The 17,416-nt window shown below is 48.5% G+C and overlaps 1 protein-coding gene across 1 annotated transcript in view; it reads left to right on the top strand.

The window, feature by feature from the left end:
* The window catches only part of TENM4 (teneurin transmembrane protein 4), a 1,747,045-nt gene that overhangs the window by 1,288,721 nt on the left and 440,908 nt on the right, over positions 1-17,416 (top strand). The window contains exon 7 of the mRNA XM_043528206.1: positions 15,766-16,054. Coding sequence (XP_043384141.1) covers positions 15,832-16,054 — 223 coding nt within the window. The 5' untranslated portion in view covers positions 15,766-15,831. The remainder of the gene's footprint in view (positions 1-15,765; positions 16,055-17,416) is intronic.

Below are 17,416 nucleotides of genomic sequence, written 5' to 3'. Positions count from 1 at the left end.
AAAAAGGGAAGAAGGAGGATCCTGGGAACTACAGGCCAGTCAGCCTCACCTCAGTCCCTGGAAAAATCATGGAGCAGGTCCTCAAAGAATCAATCCTGAAGCACTTAGAGGAGAGGAAAGTGATCAGGAACAGTCAGCATGGATTCACCAAGGGAAGGTCATGCCTGACTAATCTAATCGCCTTTTATGATGAGATTACTGGTTCTGTGGATGAAGGGAAAGCAGTGGATGTATTGTTTCTTGACTTTAGCAAAGCTTTTGACACGGTCTCCCACAGCATTCTTGTCAGCAAGTTAAGGAAGTATGGGCTGGATGAATGCACTATAAGGTGGGTAGAAAGCTGGCTAGATTGTCGGGCTCAACGGGTAGTGATCAATGGCTCCATGTCTAGTTGGCAGCCGGTGTCAAGTGGAGTGCCCCAGGGGTCGGTCCTGGGGCCGGTTTTGTTCAATATCTTCATAAATGATCTGGAGGATGGTGTGGATTGCACTCTCAGCAAATTTGCGGATGATACTAAACTGGGAGGAGTGGTAGATATGCTGGAGGGGAGGGGTAGGATACAGAAGGACCTAGACAAATTGGAGGATTGGGCCAAAAGAAATCTGATGAGGTTCAATAAGGATAAGTGCAGGGTCCTGCACTTAGGACGGAAGAACCCAATGCACCGCTACAGACTAGGGACCGAATGGCTAGGCAGCAGTTCTGCGGAAAAGGACCTAGGGGTGACAGTGGACGAGAAGCTGGATATGAGTCAGCAGTGTGCCCTTGTTGCCAAGAAGGCCAATGGCATTTTGGGATGTATAAGTAGGGGCATAGCGAGCAGATCGAGGGACGTGATCGTTCCCCTCTATTCGACACTGGTGAGGCCTCATCTGGAGTACTGTGTCCAGTTTTGGGCCCCACACTACAAGAAGGATGTGGATAAATTGGAAAGAGTCCAGCGAAGGGCAACAAAAATGATTAGGGGTCTAGAGCACATGACTTATGAGGAGAGGCTGAGGGAGCTGGGATTGTTTAGTCTGCAGAAGAGAAGAATGAGGGGGGATTTGATAGCTGCTTTCAACTACCTGAAAGGGGGTTCCAAAGAGGATGGCTCTAGACTGTTCTCAATGGTAGCAGATGACAGAACGAGGAGTAATGGTCTCAAGTTGCAATGGGGGAGGTTTAGATTGGATATTAGGAAAAACTTTTTCACTAAGAGGGTGGTGAAACACTGGAATGCGTTACCTAGGGAGGTGGTAGAATCTCCTTCCTTACAGGTTTTTAAGGTCAGGCTTGACAAAGCCCTGGCTGGGATGATTTAACTGGGACTTGGTCCTGCTTTGAGCAGGGGGTTGGACTAGATGACCTTCTGGGGTCCCTTCCAACCCTGATATTCTAGGAGGGTAGAATTTTGCAAGGCTGACATAAGTGCAAAGAATTACGTTTTCAAATGAGAGACAGTATCACTCTCCACCAGTTTGTTAGATCCTCTCTACCCGCATTTTCCAGTCCTGCAGCAATGTCAGAACTGTACTCTGCTGAGTTGCCCTGCAGAAATTTCAACACCATGCTGCGGCCCAACCATCAGACAGTATTGGTAAATCCACCTGTCAGAAGTTGATACATGTAGAATAACATTGATTAGAAGGAAATTTGGATGGAGAAGCAGTCCTGTGAAAAGGATTACATCTGCTTAAATTCCTTCATTGGAGGTGATGGCTTCCAAATTGGAATAACAAGAAGAGTATTTTTTTTAATAAGGATTCTTCTCTTTCTATTTAGCTATTTTTATCTCTGCATTTTCCCCCCGTAGGCATTTTACCTAAGGAAAATATATTGCCTGCTGCATAAGCTTGAACTGTAATTGAAAATTAAGCTTTGGACACAGTAGGAGTTGTGCTGATTAATCAGTCCCTAACATCTTTCAGTGCTTTCTGATTATCACAGAGAGAAGTCCGAAAATAAGTCTATAGAAAATCAGAAATCAATTCATGGGCCTTTGCAGTCTTTTTACAGATAATTCATATTTTAATAAACTTGGTTTGAAGTTTGACTCTTCGGGGGATTTTATCAGGAGGAAAAAAATGGGCTTATTTCTTGCGCCACTGAAGAAAGATGGGGGCAGATTATCCATCCAGCAACTTCAGGATCAGCTATATGAGCTAGGCCACTTTTGACACGATAATAGGCAAACTGGGGAAATGTGGTCTAAATGAAATTACTATAAGGTGGGTGCACAACTGGTTGAAAGACCATACTCAAAGAGTAGCTGTCAATGGTTCGCTGTCAAACTGGGAGGGCAAGGGTAGCTCTGGTGTACTATTAAATATTTTTGTTAAGGACTTGGATAATGGAGTGGAGAGTATGCTTATAATATTTGAAGATGAGATGAAGCTGGGAGAGGTGGCAAGCAACAAAAAGGATAAAAGGTTTAGAAAACCTGACCTGTGATGAGAGGTTAAAAGAATAACTGGGCATGCTTAGTCTTGAGAAAAGACGACTGAGGGGGGACTTGATAACCGTCTTCAAATATGTGAAGTGCTGGTATAAAGAGGATGGTGATCAATTGTTTTCCATGTCCGCTGAAGTTAGGACAAGAAATAATGGGCTTAATCTGCAGCTGGGGAGATTTAGGTTAGCTATTAGGAAAACCTTTTAACTTTAGCTAAGAATTGGAATAGGTTTCCAAGGAAAGTTGTGGAATCCCCATCATTGGAGTTTTTAAAAAACACGGCCTGTCAAGGATGGTCTAGGTCAGCATTTTTCAAATGTGGCCACCGTGGCCGTATGCGGCCACCAGGAGCTTTTCTTGCAGCCACAGCCTCCTGGTGGTGATTGGGGGAGGGGCAAAGTGGCAAGCCCTCCCTCAGGGCCGCCAGCAAATGCTTGTCCAAGCCTCCTTCTGGAGCCACAAACACTGGAGGAGCAGGTGACCAATGTGAGTTCCCCACCTTCCCAGGGGCGGTGGTGCTCGGGCGTCAGCCCTGGGGTGGTGGGTGGCAGGCTCTGGCCCTGGAGATCCAGGCCCAGGCCCACCCCACCACATATCACTGCCGACCCCCGCTGCCCCCCCCCCATCACCCCTGGTCCCCCTGCCTGCCTACCCACCTCCCCATCCAGGGCTTAATTTGTCGCTCAGCTTGCTGGGGTTGAGTAAGTCTGCTGTGAAAATTGATATTAACAAATATACGAATATCATTTTTCACAGTAGCAAACTTACTAACTAGCAAGTCTTTAAAAAAAAAAAAAGCAAAACATTTGAAGCACCTTATTTGTGTTGCGATTCTGTTTAGGTCCAGTAAAGAATAGAGACAACTGTACATTATTTTTATTATTGAGTCTTCAATGTATAAATTACAATGATTTGGACACATATATGTGCATAATTTATTTGTTTTTCCTAAAGTTAATTAAATATTTTAGGAAAAATTGTCACAGCGGCCACTAGCAAGAATTGGTGGCCGCACTCTTGAGGCCACCAAAAATTTTGTTATGAGAACCCCTCTAGGTATACTGTATTCTGCCTCAGTGATGGCCTAGATGACCTGTTGAGGTTCCCGTCTGGCCCTACATTGCTATGATTTAGAAAGGAAAGGATGGTTTTGTGGCTATGGTGACAAACAAGCCCTCAGGAGGTAGGGGTTCAGTTCCTGGACTCTGCTACAGACTGCCCTGTGTCCTTGGACAAGTCACTTAATGTCCCTGTGCCACAATTCCCCATCTGTAAAATGTGGGTCACAATGCATTCTTTCTCCTTCTCAGCCTGTCTTGTTTGTTCAAGTCTCTGCTCCATATGAGGCAGCTGGGATATCGGAGATCAGGTTCCGGTCTTTCATATGAGGCAGACCAACAAATTCAACTTGAGTCTCACATAGCACTAACCAGCTGGCCAGTCTGGGATGGGTCTCTCTCCTCTGTATTTTAGCAAAAAAATTCAAACCTCAAAATTTTTCACCAAATGGAATTGAGCTTTTCCGGCCACCCCAGGAGGCAGTAGACCCTGATCCGATGCCCACTGACGCCAAGGGAAAAACTCGTTTGACTTTACCTTCAGTGCCTGCCTTGTGGATGAGAAAGCTCCTGGTTCCCAAACCCATAGTTTGGCTGAGGGGAAAGGGAAAAAAAATAACCTATGCTTAGATGCCTCCTCCCTTCACTCCTGTCTCCTTACAAGGAAAATAAATAAATAAAAGTAGGAAGTAGGAAATAGTTTGAATGCCTTCAGAGCAGTTCTCCGCAGCCCCTGCCCAGGTGGTGGTGGTGGTTTCTGTGAAGACTTTGATATATACAGAAGAAACTGAGATGTATTTTGTCCTCCAATTAGGTATGTAAAGTAACACCATAGAGTTAACTTACTATATAGAACAAGGGGCCTACAGATCTCTCTTTATGCAGGCAAAACTCCTCTTCATTTATGCAGGAGTGGGTAGCATTTCATAGATTCACAGCTTTCAAGGCCAGCAGGGACCATTGTGATCATCTGGTCTGACCTCCTGCATAACACATGCCATAGAGCTTCCCCAAAATAATTCCTGGAGCAGATCTGTTAGAACAACATCCAGTCTGGAATACTCAGTTTACGTTCAACCAGTCAAATGGCTGGATATAATCAACTGCCCTGACTGAAATTCCGAAGGGAGGACATTCCATACGATTCAGGAGTGCCTGCAACAACAGGCCATTCTCTTCAGAGATCTTAATATCATAAACACACAGACAGGTCTTATCCATTCTCTGTGGACATGAAAGACCTTATGGCACTTTTTGTAAGAGCAGGGCTTTGTGCCTGTGTTAACTTCCAAATTTACTTTCTCCATCTTTGCTGTGTGACAGCTGATTTCTGCTCCTCCACCTTAGAGCTCGCTTGCATATCAATAATATGCATGCATTTGTTTGTAATGGACTTTGGGATCTTTCAGGATGAGAGGTGCTTATATGCCAGTCCACATATCTTACAGTCTTCTATTAGTACCTATGACTATAGTATCCGATCATCTCTATATAAAATAGTAATGATAGTAGTAGAAAAGCAAGGAAGAGAAAACTAATGGGTACCAACATTTTCAAGTGTACACATGTGGATCTATCTAGTGATGTATCTTTATCTGCTATATTAAGAGTCACTCCAGTGTTCACCTTAGATTTGAATTGGAGTTCAGTCATCAGAACACATCGGCTTTGTTCTGTAGCCTTGCATACAGCCAGGAGCTGAACTGCTCATAAGGTGACCTCTTCTAATTCAAAGAGAGGTAACCTCAAGTAGCAAGTAAAATTCAGTTTCTGAATAGCCTTTTTTTCTTTTTTGCACTTGGCTCTGCCAATAATGAATAATAGTTTATGCCTGTATTGTCCTTCACTTCTGCAGATGAACGGCAAGAGACTTCCAAGCTGACTTCCCTACTCACCAGGGTTTTGGGTATTTCTGGATTGGGGCGTGTGTCTCTCTGTCTCTTGAAATGTTTACTTTCTGCAGTCATCTCTGAGACTATCATGCTGTTCATTCAATGAACACCAAGGGAAGGGTGGCGGGAGTGGGGATGCATTTTATTATGAATACTGCAAGTGCCACATCTGCAATATGCTGTGTTTCCACCAGCCGAAGAGATAAGTTTCTAAACCTGAGCCATGTGCACTGCATGCCAGTGTGATTTGACACTCTGCGCTGTCAAGCTGACCCAGTCAATGTGTATTAATTAGAGCACTTACAGTATATCTAGTAACTTGAGGTTCTGAATAACCCACTTTTAAAGACTGATTCTAGGGTGGATGTAGTTCACTGCTATCTCATAAAAGGCCAGTTACATAAAGGATTGTGTGAGACTGCCTCGGCTGAGTGACTAAATAGTATTTAGATATTAAGGTAAAACAGTCTCCAGAAGTGCTAGCTTCTTTGGGAAACCTCTGGGTTTAACGAACAGTGTAGGGTCCCAAGTAATGCAACATTAAAATGCTTACGCTAGTCAAAAACTATTTAAAACCTTTTTATTTGTGGACCTATAAATCTTCCAGCCGTGCAGGCTGAGGGCTGCAGACCATGGGAGACTGAAGAAAACCTATGGGATTCCCAAACCAGATATAACTGGGGTAATTGCATTTTAGTCTCCTGCACACCACTTTTCCACCATGCTTTAAACTTTATCCGGTAGTTTTAGGCTTCTCTGGATTTCAAGTTCATTGCACTTTTAGATTTATTTTTAGGAAGACCATAAACTGTGTCACCTGAGTCAGAAATTTCTAGTTATCCGGCCAAGTCTTTTACCACTGAAGGAGTGCCTTTAGTCATCACAACTTTTGGTTTGAAACCTGTAACTTCCCTAGAGCAACAGATTCAGCTCTTAGCAGCAGTAACTCCGCTCTTCACCCTTCTGATATAGATACATGCAGCGTTTAATTGGAGCTGCAGTGACCAGAGTGCTGGCTTAGCTGTTGTTGCCCAGCACTGTGTCACAGGGGGTTAATCCTGCAGCCCGTATTAACATGAGCGGCCTCGAATGAACTCTGAGCGAGTAAGGTGCTATAGGATGAGGCTGTTGTTTTCTATACAAGCTGTATCCCAGGCAGCCATGCAGAGTTACATGACCCTCAGAGTGGTAAAATAAAGAGTAGGAGTTTCTATTAATTGGCATGGGAGAAGGGAGAAGAGAGATGTTTTCAGATGAGGTTTGAAAAGGGATTGTGTGGAGATGAATACGGTGTAAGAACCTAACTGGAATAGAACCACAAGGCCATCTTGCTGTGGCTGGGGTCCATGCTGGTGGATGTTGTCCACCCTGACCAGACCTATGCTGTCCTGGGCCGTACCATCTTTGATCATCTCAATGCGGTCTGGGACCTTCTCAAGCTCAGGTGTAAGGATGGTCTGTCATTTGCCCTCCTGTCCCCTGCACCAGGAGAAGGCATTCGATAGGGTGGACCACGGGTATCTCCTGGGCACTCTGCGGACATTTGGCTTCACGCCCCGGTTTGTGGGTTTTCTCCAGGTTCTATACACCTCCACAGAATGCTTGGTCAAGCTCAACTGGACCCTGATCCAACCCGTCAGCTTCAGGTGATGGGCGCGTCAAGGCTGTTTGCTGTCATGCTTGCAGTATACTCTGGCCATCGAGTCCTCCCTCCCTCTCCTTTGCAGGAGGTTGACGGGGTTAGTGCTCCATGAGCCAGAGTTAGGGGTGGTCCTGTCAGTGTATGCCGATAACGTGCTCCTTGTGGTCCAGGACCTGGGTGACCTGGTGCAAGTGGAGACCTGCCAAGCTGTCTACTCGGCAGCCTCCTCTGCCCGGATCAGCTGGGTCAAGAACTCTGGCCTGATGGTTGGGGACAGGCGGCAGGCGAGCTCCCTCCCACCCGCGCTCCACGCCATCCGGTGTAGCGCAGATCCGCTGCTCTATCTGGGTGTTTACTTTTCCGCCGCCCATCCTGCTCCGCCGGAGAACTGGCATAATCTGGAGGGCAGGGTGGCTGAGCGGCTGTGGAGGTGAACAGGACTACTCCAGTGCCTTTCCCTGTGGGAAAGGGCGCTGGTGCTCAACCAAGTAGTCCTGTCCATCCTCTGGCACCAGCTCAACACCCTGAGTCTGGCCCTGGGTACCCTAGCCCAGCTCAGAGGCTAATTCTGGAGTTCTTCTGGACAGGTCTACACTGAGTTTCTGCATCTCCCCCTGGAAGAGGGAGGACAGAGTCTGCTCTGCCCTCACAGTGAGGTCCATGTCTTCCGCCTCCAGGCCCTGCAGAGACTCCTTTATGGTGCAGGTAATCTGGCGTGGAGCACGCTGGTCCACACTTTCCTCTGCTGCCTCCAAGGGCTTTGATATGATTGGCAGCTCTTTTATCTCCATCCAAGGGACCTTCTGTGAGACCTCTCCGAGAAGCTGATCTTCTACCAGGACCTTCAGACCTGGAGACTGGTTTCGGTGACCAGGTCCATAGTGGTTGCCAAGGGGGCAGATCTCCTCACAGAGCCCCTGCTACACAAACCCGAGCTTGGTATGCAGATGGTGGAATCCCCCTCAGTGATCCGGAGGTTGGTCCTGGCAGGCATCCCCAGAATCAGAGACCTCCTGGACTACGACCAGGGGGACTGGGTGGATCCCCTGGTGCTCAGTCAGCGCATGGGGCTTTCCACCCCTCATACCCGCAATGCGTATTCCAGGAGGTAAGGACAGCCTTAGCGCCCACCTCTTGGGCTTTCCTTGAGCTGGTCCTGTGGGAGGGTGTTCCCTGCTTGCCCCTCAGCCCTGGCCCTTTGGACCTTGTCATCGGACTCCTGCCGTGAGCCCCCCACCTAACCTGAACTGGCTGTGCGACTTGCAGCCAGTTCATTTTTCAACTGTGCCTCGGAAACAGCTGTTCATGCTCCACACCTTTAATTTCCTCACCCTCGTGTCTTGCCCTGACACCAGGTGGTGGGACCTCTTACCACTTGTGGAGGGTGAAGAACCCCAGTGGGCCAGTCTGTTTTCCGGTCTGGTCCCGTGGCCTGCTGGGGATATTAGCTGGTGGCTTCTTCATGGGGCTGTGACCATGGGCATATACTTGGTGCAGTTCACCCATCTCCCTGACTCCTGCCCCTTCCGGTGCATGACGGAAACCCTGGGGCACATCTACCTTGAGTGCACCAGGTGGCAGCCCCTTTTCCAGCTCCTCCAGAACCTTTGCCTCAGGTTCTGGCTGCTCTTCTCCCCACATCTCCTGCTCTATGCACACCCCATCCGTGGCCCACAAAGTCGCGAGACCTCTTCGTCAGCCTCCTCTTGGCACTGGCCAAGGTGGCCATCCACCATCCCAGGAGGAGAATGCTGGATGAGGAGGTGTTCTGCGACTGTAGGGCCTACTTCTGTTCCTCTCTTCAATCATGCGTCCGGGCACAGTTCCTATGGGCCATGTCTGCTGGCTCCCTAGATGCCTTCGAGGAGCAATGGGTGCTGTCTGGGATTCTCTTTTCAGTGTTCCCCCCAGGCTCCCTGCTTATGACCCTGTTTGTCATCAGTTGTCCCCTGAACTCAAGCCCTGGGTTCAGGAGGGCCTCCCTTTAGGCTTAGGGGGAGGGGGGCGGAGGTCTTCAGCTGTGGGCAGGCATAACCCAGTAGGTGTTGTTGCCCCGCGCTCTGTCACAGGGGGTTAATCCTGCAGTCCTTATGCACATGAGGAGCCCTGAATGGACTCTGAGTGAGTAAGTTGCTGTGGGATCAAGCTGTTTTCTATACAAACGGGTGGTGAAGGTGCCCAGGCTCCAGCAATATTCAGGGCCCAGGGGCCCGGCTCCACCAATGTTTGGGGCTGGGTCTCTCCCCTGGCCCCACGCACCTCCCCCGAGTGTCCCCCGGATCCTATTTGCTGCCCCCGCCCACCTCCCCCTGGCCCCTGAGCGACCCTGCCTCTCCCCTGCAGCTCCCTGCTGCCTCTGCTCTGCTGGCTCCGGGCATGAACGGCCGCCTCAGGGTCCTAGTGCCCCCATCCACTAGTGGCAGGGCAGGCTGACCCTGCCCCTGCCCTTCCGCCTCGGACACTTCCCTTTTCCGGCAGGACCCTCCACCAGCACAGGGGTGCCCCACGCTGGGCATGGGGCAGCCCCATTCCCCACCCCCAGTGAGGCTACAGTGAGGGGCAGCAGCAGGGAAGGAGGGACCCACGTGATGGCAGCCCCTCTGCCCACCGGCACCCACCACAGGGGAGGCAAGGGTGCTTCCTGGACCTGAGAGGTCCAAGGAGCATGTGCAGTGACAGTGGTGCAGGGTGAGTGTGCTGCCGGGGGGGGGGGGAGAAGGGGGCCCCTCCCCCAGAGCTCACTGCTGCTGGCGGGGAGAGGGCTGAGGGGAGTCCTCCTCTCTGGCCCCAGCCCCGGGGAAGCGTACCTGCACCCCAAACTCCTCATCCCCAGCTCTACCCCCCCCAGAGCCTGCACCCCCAGCCAGAGCCCTCACCCCCCCACACCCCAACCCTCTGCCCCAGCCCAGAGCCTGCATGCAAACTCTATCCCAGAGCCTGCACCCACATCCGCTGCCCCAGCATGGAGCCCCCTCCTGCACCCAAACTCCGCCCCAGAGCCTGTATCCCAGAGCCCCTCCCCCACCCAAACTCCCTCCCAGAGCCCAACCTCTCACCCCTTCTGCACCCAAACTCCCTCCCATAGCTTGCACCCTGCACCCCAATCTCCTGCCCCAGGGCCCAGGGGGGTGGAGTTTAGGGAGCCAGTTCTGGGCACCACTAAAATTTCTACAAACCTGCCACCCCTGTATACAAAATATCCCAGACTGCCGTGCAGAGTTACATTCTCCTCAGAGTTGAAAAATAAAGAGTAGGAGTTTCTATTAATTGTCATGGAAGAAGGGAGAAGAGAGATGTTTTCAGATTAGATTTGAAAAAGGGATTGTGTGGAGACGAATACGATGTAAGGACCTAACAGGAACAGAACCACAAGGTCATAGAGCAAGGAAGGCTCTTCCAGAATGCACTGGGCTGCAGAGAGAAGTCTCTTGTGCCCAAAGGGGAGAGAGTGTGTGGAAGGATAGAAGAGAAGTCAGTGCTGGTTGCACTGCAAGAATGGGGGAGAAAGAGAGAGACAAAAGGCATGGAGAACAGTTTTGACCTGGATACTGATATGAAGTAGTGGGAGAGTATGTAGCTGATGTGATTGTTCTACTTTACATTCTGTACATCCTGGGGAGCTAGGGCCTGGAGAAATTGTGAAGTGAAGATGGCATTGATGAAGACTTCAGCAGAGGCAAAGTAAGACACAAAGAGTAACAGATAAAAAGTAATAATGTAGCAGAGAAATGCCAAGGGCCAAATTCCCTGCTGGCATTACTGAAGACAGTGTAGCTACATCAGCTGGGAATTTGGCCCTAAATAGAAAAATGAAATCGTAGTAATTGCACATCCAACGAGATGTGCTGGAAATTCACTTAGGTCAGATAATACAATAGTTCCTCCTTTAAAAAAAATAGAACCCAGTTATGATCTTTTGGAGGGGGGAGGGGGACTTTGTATTTGAAAGCATCAGCTTACAAAAGCAAAGGGAGAGAGTGAGCCGAGGAAAGTTAAATCTATAAAGGCCTGAATGCACTGGGAATCCAAACACTGTGTTACTGAGGAATTCATGTGTGAAGTTTGCGAATTTATGGGGTTATTTTGACATACTGTATGAGAAACGTAAGTTTTTTGACACTTTTCTGTTAGAAAAAGCATATAAAACTCATCTGATGGGAATTCACTCCATTTCCTGGTGGGGTTTTTTTTTCTTCCTGTTTCCTATTTCATGGTTAGTGATGGTAATTACAGACCCCGTTTGTACCTTGTGGATTCTGACTGTGCAAAAGAGCTTTCTTGGCGTGTGATAGTCTCCTTGTAGAAGGTTTTTAAATAACTGGCCCTCGGTAGGCATTGTTGCAGCACTCTTGATTAGACAAGAAGCAGCCTCCCCTCCCGTCCCATTTTTGTACAGTATAGTAACTGCTTTTCTGGCACATTTGTCCCCACAAGGGACCGTAAACCATGATTTAGATGTTCATTATAATATCTCCCAGTAGCACTGCTATAGTGAAGGGGCCTGTTTTTAAGGTGTTTTAATAAAAGTCATAACAAGCTTGCTCCATTCTAGGACTTGCAGCCAAGTGCTTACCCTTAGAGTCATATAAAGAAAAGATATAAATAAAAAAATAGTCAAAACAAAGGGTAGCTATTTTTAAGCAAAAAGAGTGTTTTGTCTTTAAATAGGAAAACAATGAAATACAATTGAAGTGAGCAACAGTGAAGTCTCTGTTAAGTCATCTGCCCCATCCCCTGATCAAGGGAGAATTTTCCTTACAGTGTGACCACCACTGCTTTTGGCTGGTACAGTTTTAAATTACTCAAATGATAGGGGAGTTCCCCAGTTCCTTAGCAGAGCTATTCCACACAGTTAGGAAATTCTTCTTGATAATCAGCCTAAATGTTCCTTCGTGTAATTTAATCCCCTTTAGTACAGCTACAGCAGGGACAGGCAAACTTTTTGGCCTGAGGGCCACATTGGGTTTCCAAAATTGTATGGAGGGCCGGTTAGGGGAGGCCGTGCCTCTCCAAACAGCCAGGCATGGCCCGGTTCCCGACCTCTATCTGACCCTCCCTGCTTCTCACCCCCTGACAGCCCCCCTGGGACTCCTACCCCATCCACCACCCCCTGCTCCCTGTCCCCTGACCGACCCCAAACCACCCGCCCCTGACTGCCCCCTTCCGCCCCATCCAACCCCCCCTCTCATTCCTGACTGCCCCCCCCAGGACCTCTGCCCCATCCAACCACCCCTTCTCCCTGTCCCCTGACTGCCCTGGAACTCCTGCCCCTGACTTCCCCCTGCCGCCCCATCCAACCCCCCCCTCTTTCCTGACTGCCCCCCTGTGACCCCTGCCCCCATTCAACCCCCCTGTTCCCTACCCTCTGACCGTCCTGACCCCTATCCATAGCCCTGACCACCACCCCAAACTCTCTTGCCCTCTGTCTAACCCCCCCCCTTGCTCCCTGCCCCCTTACCGTGCTGCCTGGAGCACCGGTGGCTGGCGGCGCTACAGCTCCACCACCCGGCTGGAGCCGGCCATGCACTGTGCAGCACAGAGCACCGGGTCAGTGCAGGCTCTGCAGCTGCTCTGCCCCAGGAGCTCGCAGCCCCCGGCCCAGAGCATGGCGCCGGCGGCGCAGTGAGCTGAGGCTGCGTGGGGAGGGGGAACAGCGGGGGAAGTGCTGGGGGCTAGCCTTGTGGGCCAGGAGCTCAGGGGCCAGGCAGGAGGGTCCCATGGGCTGGATGTGGCCCACGGGCCGTAGTTTGCCCACCTCTGAGCTACAGTTTATCATCTTGCTTTTAGACAATTTCTCACCCTCATTTCTCATTCCTCTCAGGTCTTGATTCAGCAAAGTGCTGAAGCACATGCTTAATTTTAAGCAGGTGAGTAATCCCATCCTTGTTAAGCAAAGCACTTAACTATGTGATTAACTTAAGTCACGGAGTTCAATGGGATTTAAACACATGCTTAAAGTTTTGTTTGTGCTTAAGGGCTTTGCTGAATTGGGGCCTCATAAGAACGGCCACACTGGGTCAGACTAGTGGTCCATCTAGCCCAGTATCCTGTCTTCTAACACTGACCAATGCCAGGTTCCCCAGAGGGAATGAACAGAACAGGTAATCATCAAGTGATCCATCCCCTGGAAAACATAGTCTAGGGATACCATCCCTGCCCATCCTGGCTAATAGCCATTGATGGACCTATCTTCCATGAATTTTTCTAGTTCTTTTTTGAACCCTGTTATAGTCTTGGCTTCACAACATCCTCTGGCAAGGAGTTCCACAGGTTGACTGTGCATTGTGTGAAAAAATACTTACTTTGTTTTAAATGCCTCTTAATTTCAGTTGCTGACCGCTATTTCTTGTGTTATGAGAAGGAGTAAATTACACTTCCTTATCTACTTTCTTCACCCCGTCATGATTTTATAGACCTCTATTATATCTCCCCTTAGTCGTCTCTACCAACAATAGCCACTACCGACAATATGATAGAGTCTAGGATCTAAATGCCAGGAAAACCCAGAATGTGGTTCCAACAGAGCCACAGTGGCAGACCCACAGATGGGTCCTCCCATTTCCTCCCTGGTTCTAGATGCACCTTTTCACTGCCAATCACTGGCGTGCTTCATCCAGTTGCCTCTCTCTGGCTCTAACTCCCTTCCACTGGACTGCTGATGTTGAAAGTGAGCTAACAGTAAAATGCCATCTTTGAACCACCAGGTTGTGCCTGGGTATTGTAAGTTATCAGAACATGACTATAGGATGCAATACAGGAGCACAGATGTTAGAGCTATAAATTATGTATTATACCTAGTCCACTTCGCTATGAGTACAAGACACAGAGCAGATATTAAACTGATAGTACATACAGTCTTGGCCAAGAGGTTGTAGTTGTGTTGCAGTGATTAGACACAACTGGCTGAAATAAACATGGAGTGTCAGGCTTTAAATTTATTTTTATGGATTTTGTTGTTAACCTCAGTGTTTGGAGTTAAATATTTGTCATCTGCCCCTAGCAAAACTTTCCCTGAGTGCTAGTACTGAAGGTTTTCCCTCAGTGCCAATACTTTGATTTTTGATTGACTTTTGCCCCTTCTAAATAATAATTAAATATTTCCATTCACTCTTTTAATCTTGCGATAAATACCAAACTGAGTGTAAGCCACAGTATGTTTTGATTTAAGAAGTATGTTAAACTCAGTATGGCAAACCTTGGAAATGAGAGGTATTTATTTGTCCTTCCTTTGCTCTCAAAAAATAAAGGGAAATGAGTGGGTCTTTATTAACCACTATTGGCCTGATATACCGAGGTTCATCTTCAATGCCTATTGTATATAGTGTGAGATGTGATGCTCAGGTCCAGAGTACATCAGGCCATAATTGCGTACGCCTGTCTTCAATATTTGGTTTCTCTTGAGCACAGTAAACCAGTCTGGAAACATAGAGACATATTTTACAGCCATTGCAACAATATGCATTGATTTATTGCCCCCTGTAAATAATGTTGCAAGTAATTTTATTACAGTGAAAAGCTGATCTACTTCAATAATTAAGTCTTTTGACAAAGTATTTTTCGTGTTTATTTCTCATACCAGTTTCTCTTGTATGTGTGCGCGTGCCCCCTTGTGTTTGTGCATATATATTCTATCTGGCATAGTGAGAGGAACAACATCCACACTTACGTAGCTATGAAGCAGTGGTACCGTCTCCTATTTGCAGCTTCTCAGCTTCACTCAGTACCATAACAACATTTCAAATAAGGAAGTGAAGAGGAGCATCTGCCTCCACAGACATCTTTGTCCGGGCTCCTTCTAAAACTCACACTTCATTCTTCCACTTCCCAGCACTCGGGCGGCTTGTTTTCTTGCTCTTTTTCTCTCCTAGTCAGTCTCTCTAACCTAAAATACTCCATAAAGACCCTCTTAAAATATAGACCCATATATACAAATGTGACTAGGAATATGGGTGCCTCCTTTTTTTTAGGTGTCTCAAAGTAGCAGAAGGAAGTAATGATTACTTTAAAAGGGAACCGTCATGAGGATGTTCAGAAGTAAAGTTTTTAGTTTGCAGTGCAGATCTATTATTTACGATGAGGTCTGGATTTATAGAATAGACCTGACGGAGGACTAGGGGGAGGACTATTACCTAGATACCAACAAAATACGCATTGTTTCATTTTTATGTATGTAACAGTAAGCTGAGAGCTGGTGACATGGGCCAGACTGACAGCCTGGACTCTGAATTAGAATGTCCACAGAGCAGGTGCATCAGGAGGCTTCTACTAGCAGGGCAGTGTGCCGGAAGCGAATTTTCAGAGCTTAAGTGCTCAATGCTTTCTGAAAATTAGGCTCCTGTAAGGGGTTTAGAAGTGGGCTGCACTAAAAACGAGGCACCCAAAATTGCTGATCACTTTTGAAAATCTCAGCCACGTTCACATTTGAAACATACTAATGCTAGGAACAAATGGTTGGTTTTTAAAAAGTATTTATTTGTTTATTTATTTTATTGCTGTGCCTAGCAGCAGTTCTTTTAGTAATTGCCATCATAAACAAGAGGTACAAGGCATGGTTTGGGACACAGATAACTGATACTTCCCTTTTATCAGTAGTTGTTATAAGTGAGTTCCCGGTGGTCCATTAGATACCCTTTCCTTTGCATATTGTAAGACTGAATAAAAAGCTGAAACTAAAGAACCCAACTCTTCGCTGTCTAATGGGATGAACTCAGGTCACCTCTCTTTTATACTCTCTTTCAGATTATTCCAATCTGATCACCACACAAACACTGTTACTTTAATGTTGAAGACGCAGACAAAAGTGCCATGGATGTGAAAGAGAGAAAACCATACCGATCTCTGACCAGGCGCCGTGACACCGAGCGACGCTACACTAGCTCCTCGGCAGAGAGCGAAGACAGCAAAATACCGCAAAAGTCCTACAGCTCCAGTGAGACACTGAAGGCTTACGATCAAGACTCCAGGCTGACCTACAGCAATCGGGTCAAAGACATGGTGCACCAGGAGGCTGATGAATTCTGCCGAACGGGTAAGTACATTTCGTCAGGTGCTGCTGTAAGCAGTGTGAGTTAATCAACTCTATGCTGAGGTCCAGAGGTAGGTGAGGGAATAACTCAAAGCTATAAAGCATTCTGAGACACGCACAGAGGAATGCCTTTAAGACATTGCACAGAGCAATGAGAGAAAACGCTAGAGGAAGATCAACGTGGCTTTATTGGAAGGAAAGCCTCTGCCTATGGTATGCATAGGTAATGACATCCCCGGACAGTGTGGTGGCAGTGACTGAACCTGGGACCTCTTGAGCATAAGCATCTATTCCCTGAACTGAAAGACCAGGTTCAGTAGCGTGGAAGGAGTAGCATAAACATCTTTACATGCTCTAGCCATTAGAGGGAGACAAAGAGCCATACTGTGTCAGCATGGGTTGCACATAGATACTACACAGTCAACGGTGGAGCCCAGACAGTCTTAGGTTGGAAGAAACAGGGTTTTTTGTCAATCCAGGAAAGTGTGAAATGGGCAGCTAAAGTGAAATGGAACATGGAGTAGTGCAAATGATGAACAGAAAGATTGACATAGGCTGCTGTTAGTACACCCTGCACTACTTATAACTCAGGCTACGTTGTAGTCATGGGTATTTCTAGTAAAAGTCATGGGTAGGTCACGGGCAGTAAACAACAATTCACGGCCCGTGACCTGTTCATGACTTTTACTATATACCCCTGACTAAAACTTGGGGAGGCGGGTGGCAGATCGGGAGGGTAGCCCTGGGGGCGCGGTAGGTGCTGGGGACGGGGGGGATGCCACAGGTGCTGGGGGCACGGCCCGGGGGGGCACCGCGGGTGCTTGGGGGAGGGGGGAGTGCAGGTGCTGTGGGGGGTGCTGTGGGGGGTGGGTGGGCTGGGGCAGGCTCCGTACCCAGCTCCTGGGAAGTGGGGACCCTAGCTCCACATGCTGCCTCCTCTCCACCGCAAGCCTTGGTTCTGCAGCTCCCATTGGCCGGGAACCGAGGACAATGGGAGCTGCAGGGATGGTTCCTGCAAGCGGAAGCAGCACGTGGAACTAGGACCTGACGGAGGAGAGTTCCTGTCGCCCTTCCGGGGAGCCTCCGCCGCCCCCAGGTAAGCACCGCCTCGCACCCCAACCCCCAGCCCTGAGCCCCCCCCCACACCCAAACTGCTGCTGCTAGGGTGCGGGAGAGCCCGAGACTTCCCCAGCAGTGGCTGGTGGGCCTGGCCCAGAAGCTGCCCAAGCTGCTCAGGCGGCTCCCGGCCCAGGTGCACCGGCGGCTGCAGAAGTCATGGAGGTCACGGGAAGTCATGGAATCCGTGATTTCCATTACCTCCGTGACAAACACGGAGCCTTACTTGTAGGGCCAGATTCTCAAAAG

The sequence above is a fragment of the Chelonia mydas genome, chromosome 1, assembly GCF_015237465.2.
Source record: "Chelonia mydas isolate rCheMyd1 chromosome 1, rCheMyd1.pri.v2, whole genome shotgun sequence".
In the NCBI taxonomy this organism is placed as follows: Eukaryota; Metazoa; Chordata; order Testudines; family Cheloniidae; genus Chelonia; species Chelonia mydas.
The sequence above is the reverse complement of the archived record's forward strand: the minus strand, read 5'-3'. Positions and strand labels throughout refer to the sequence as shown.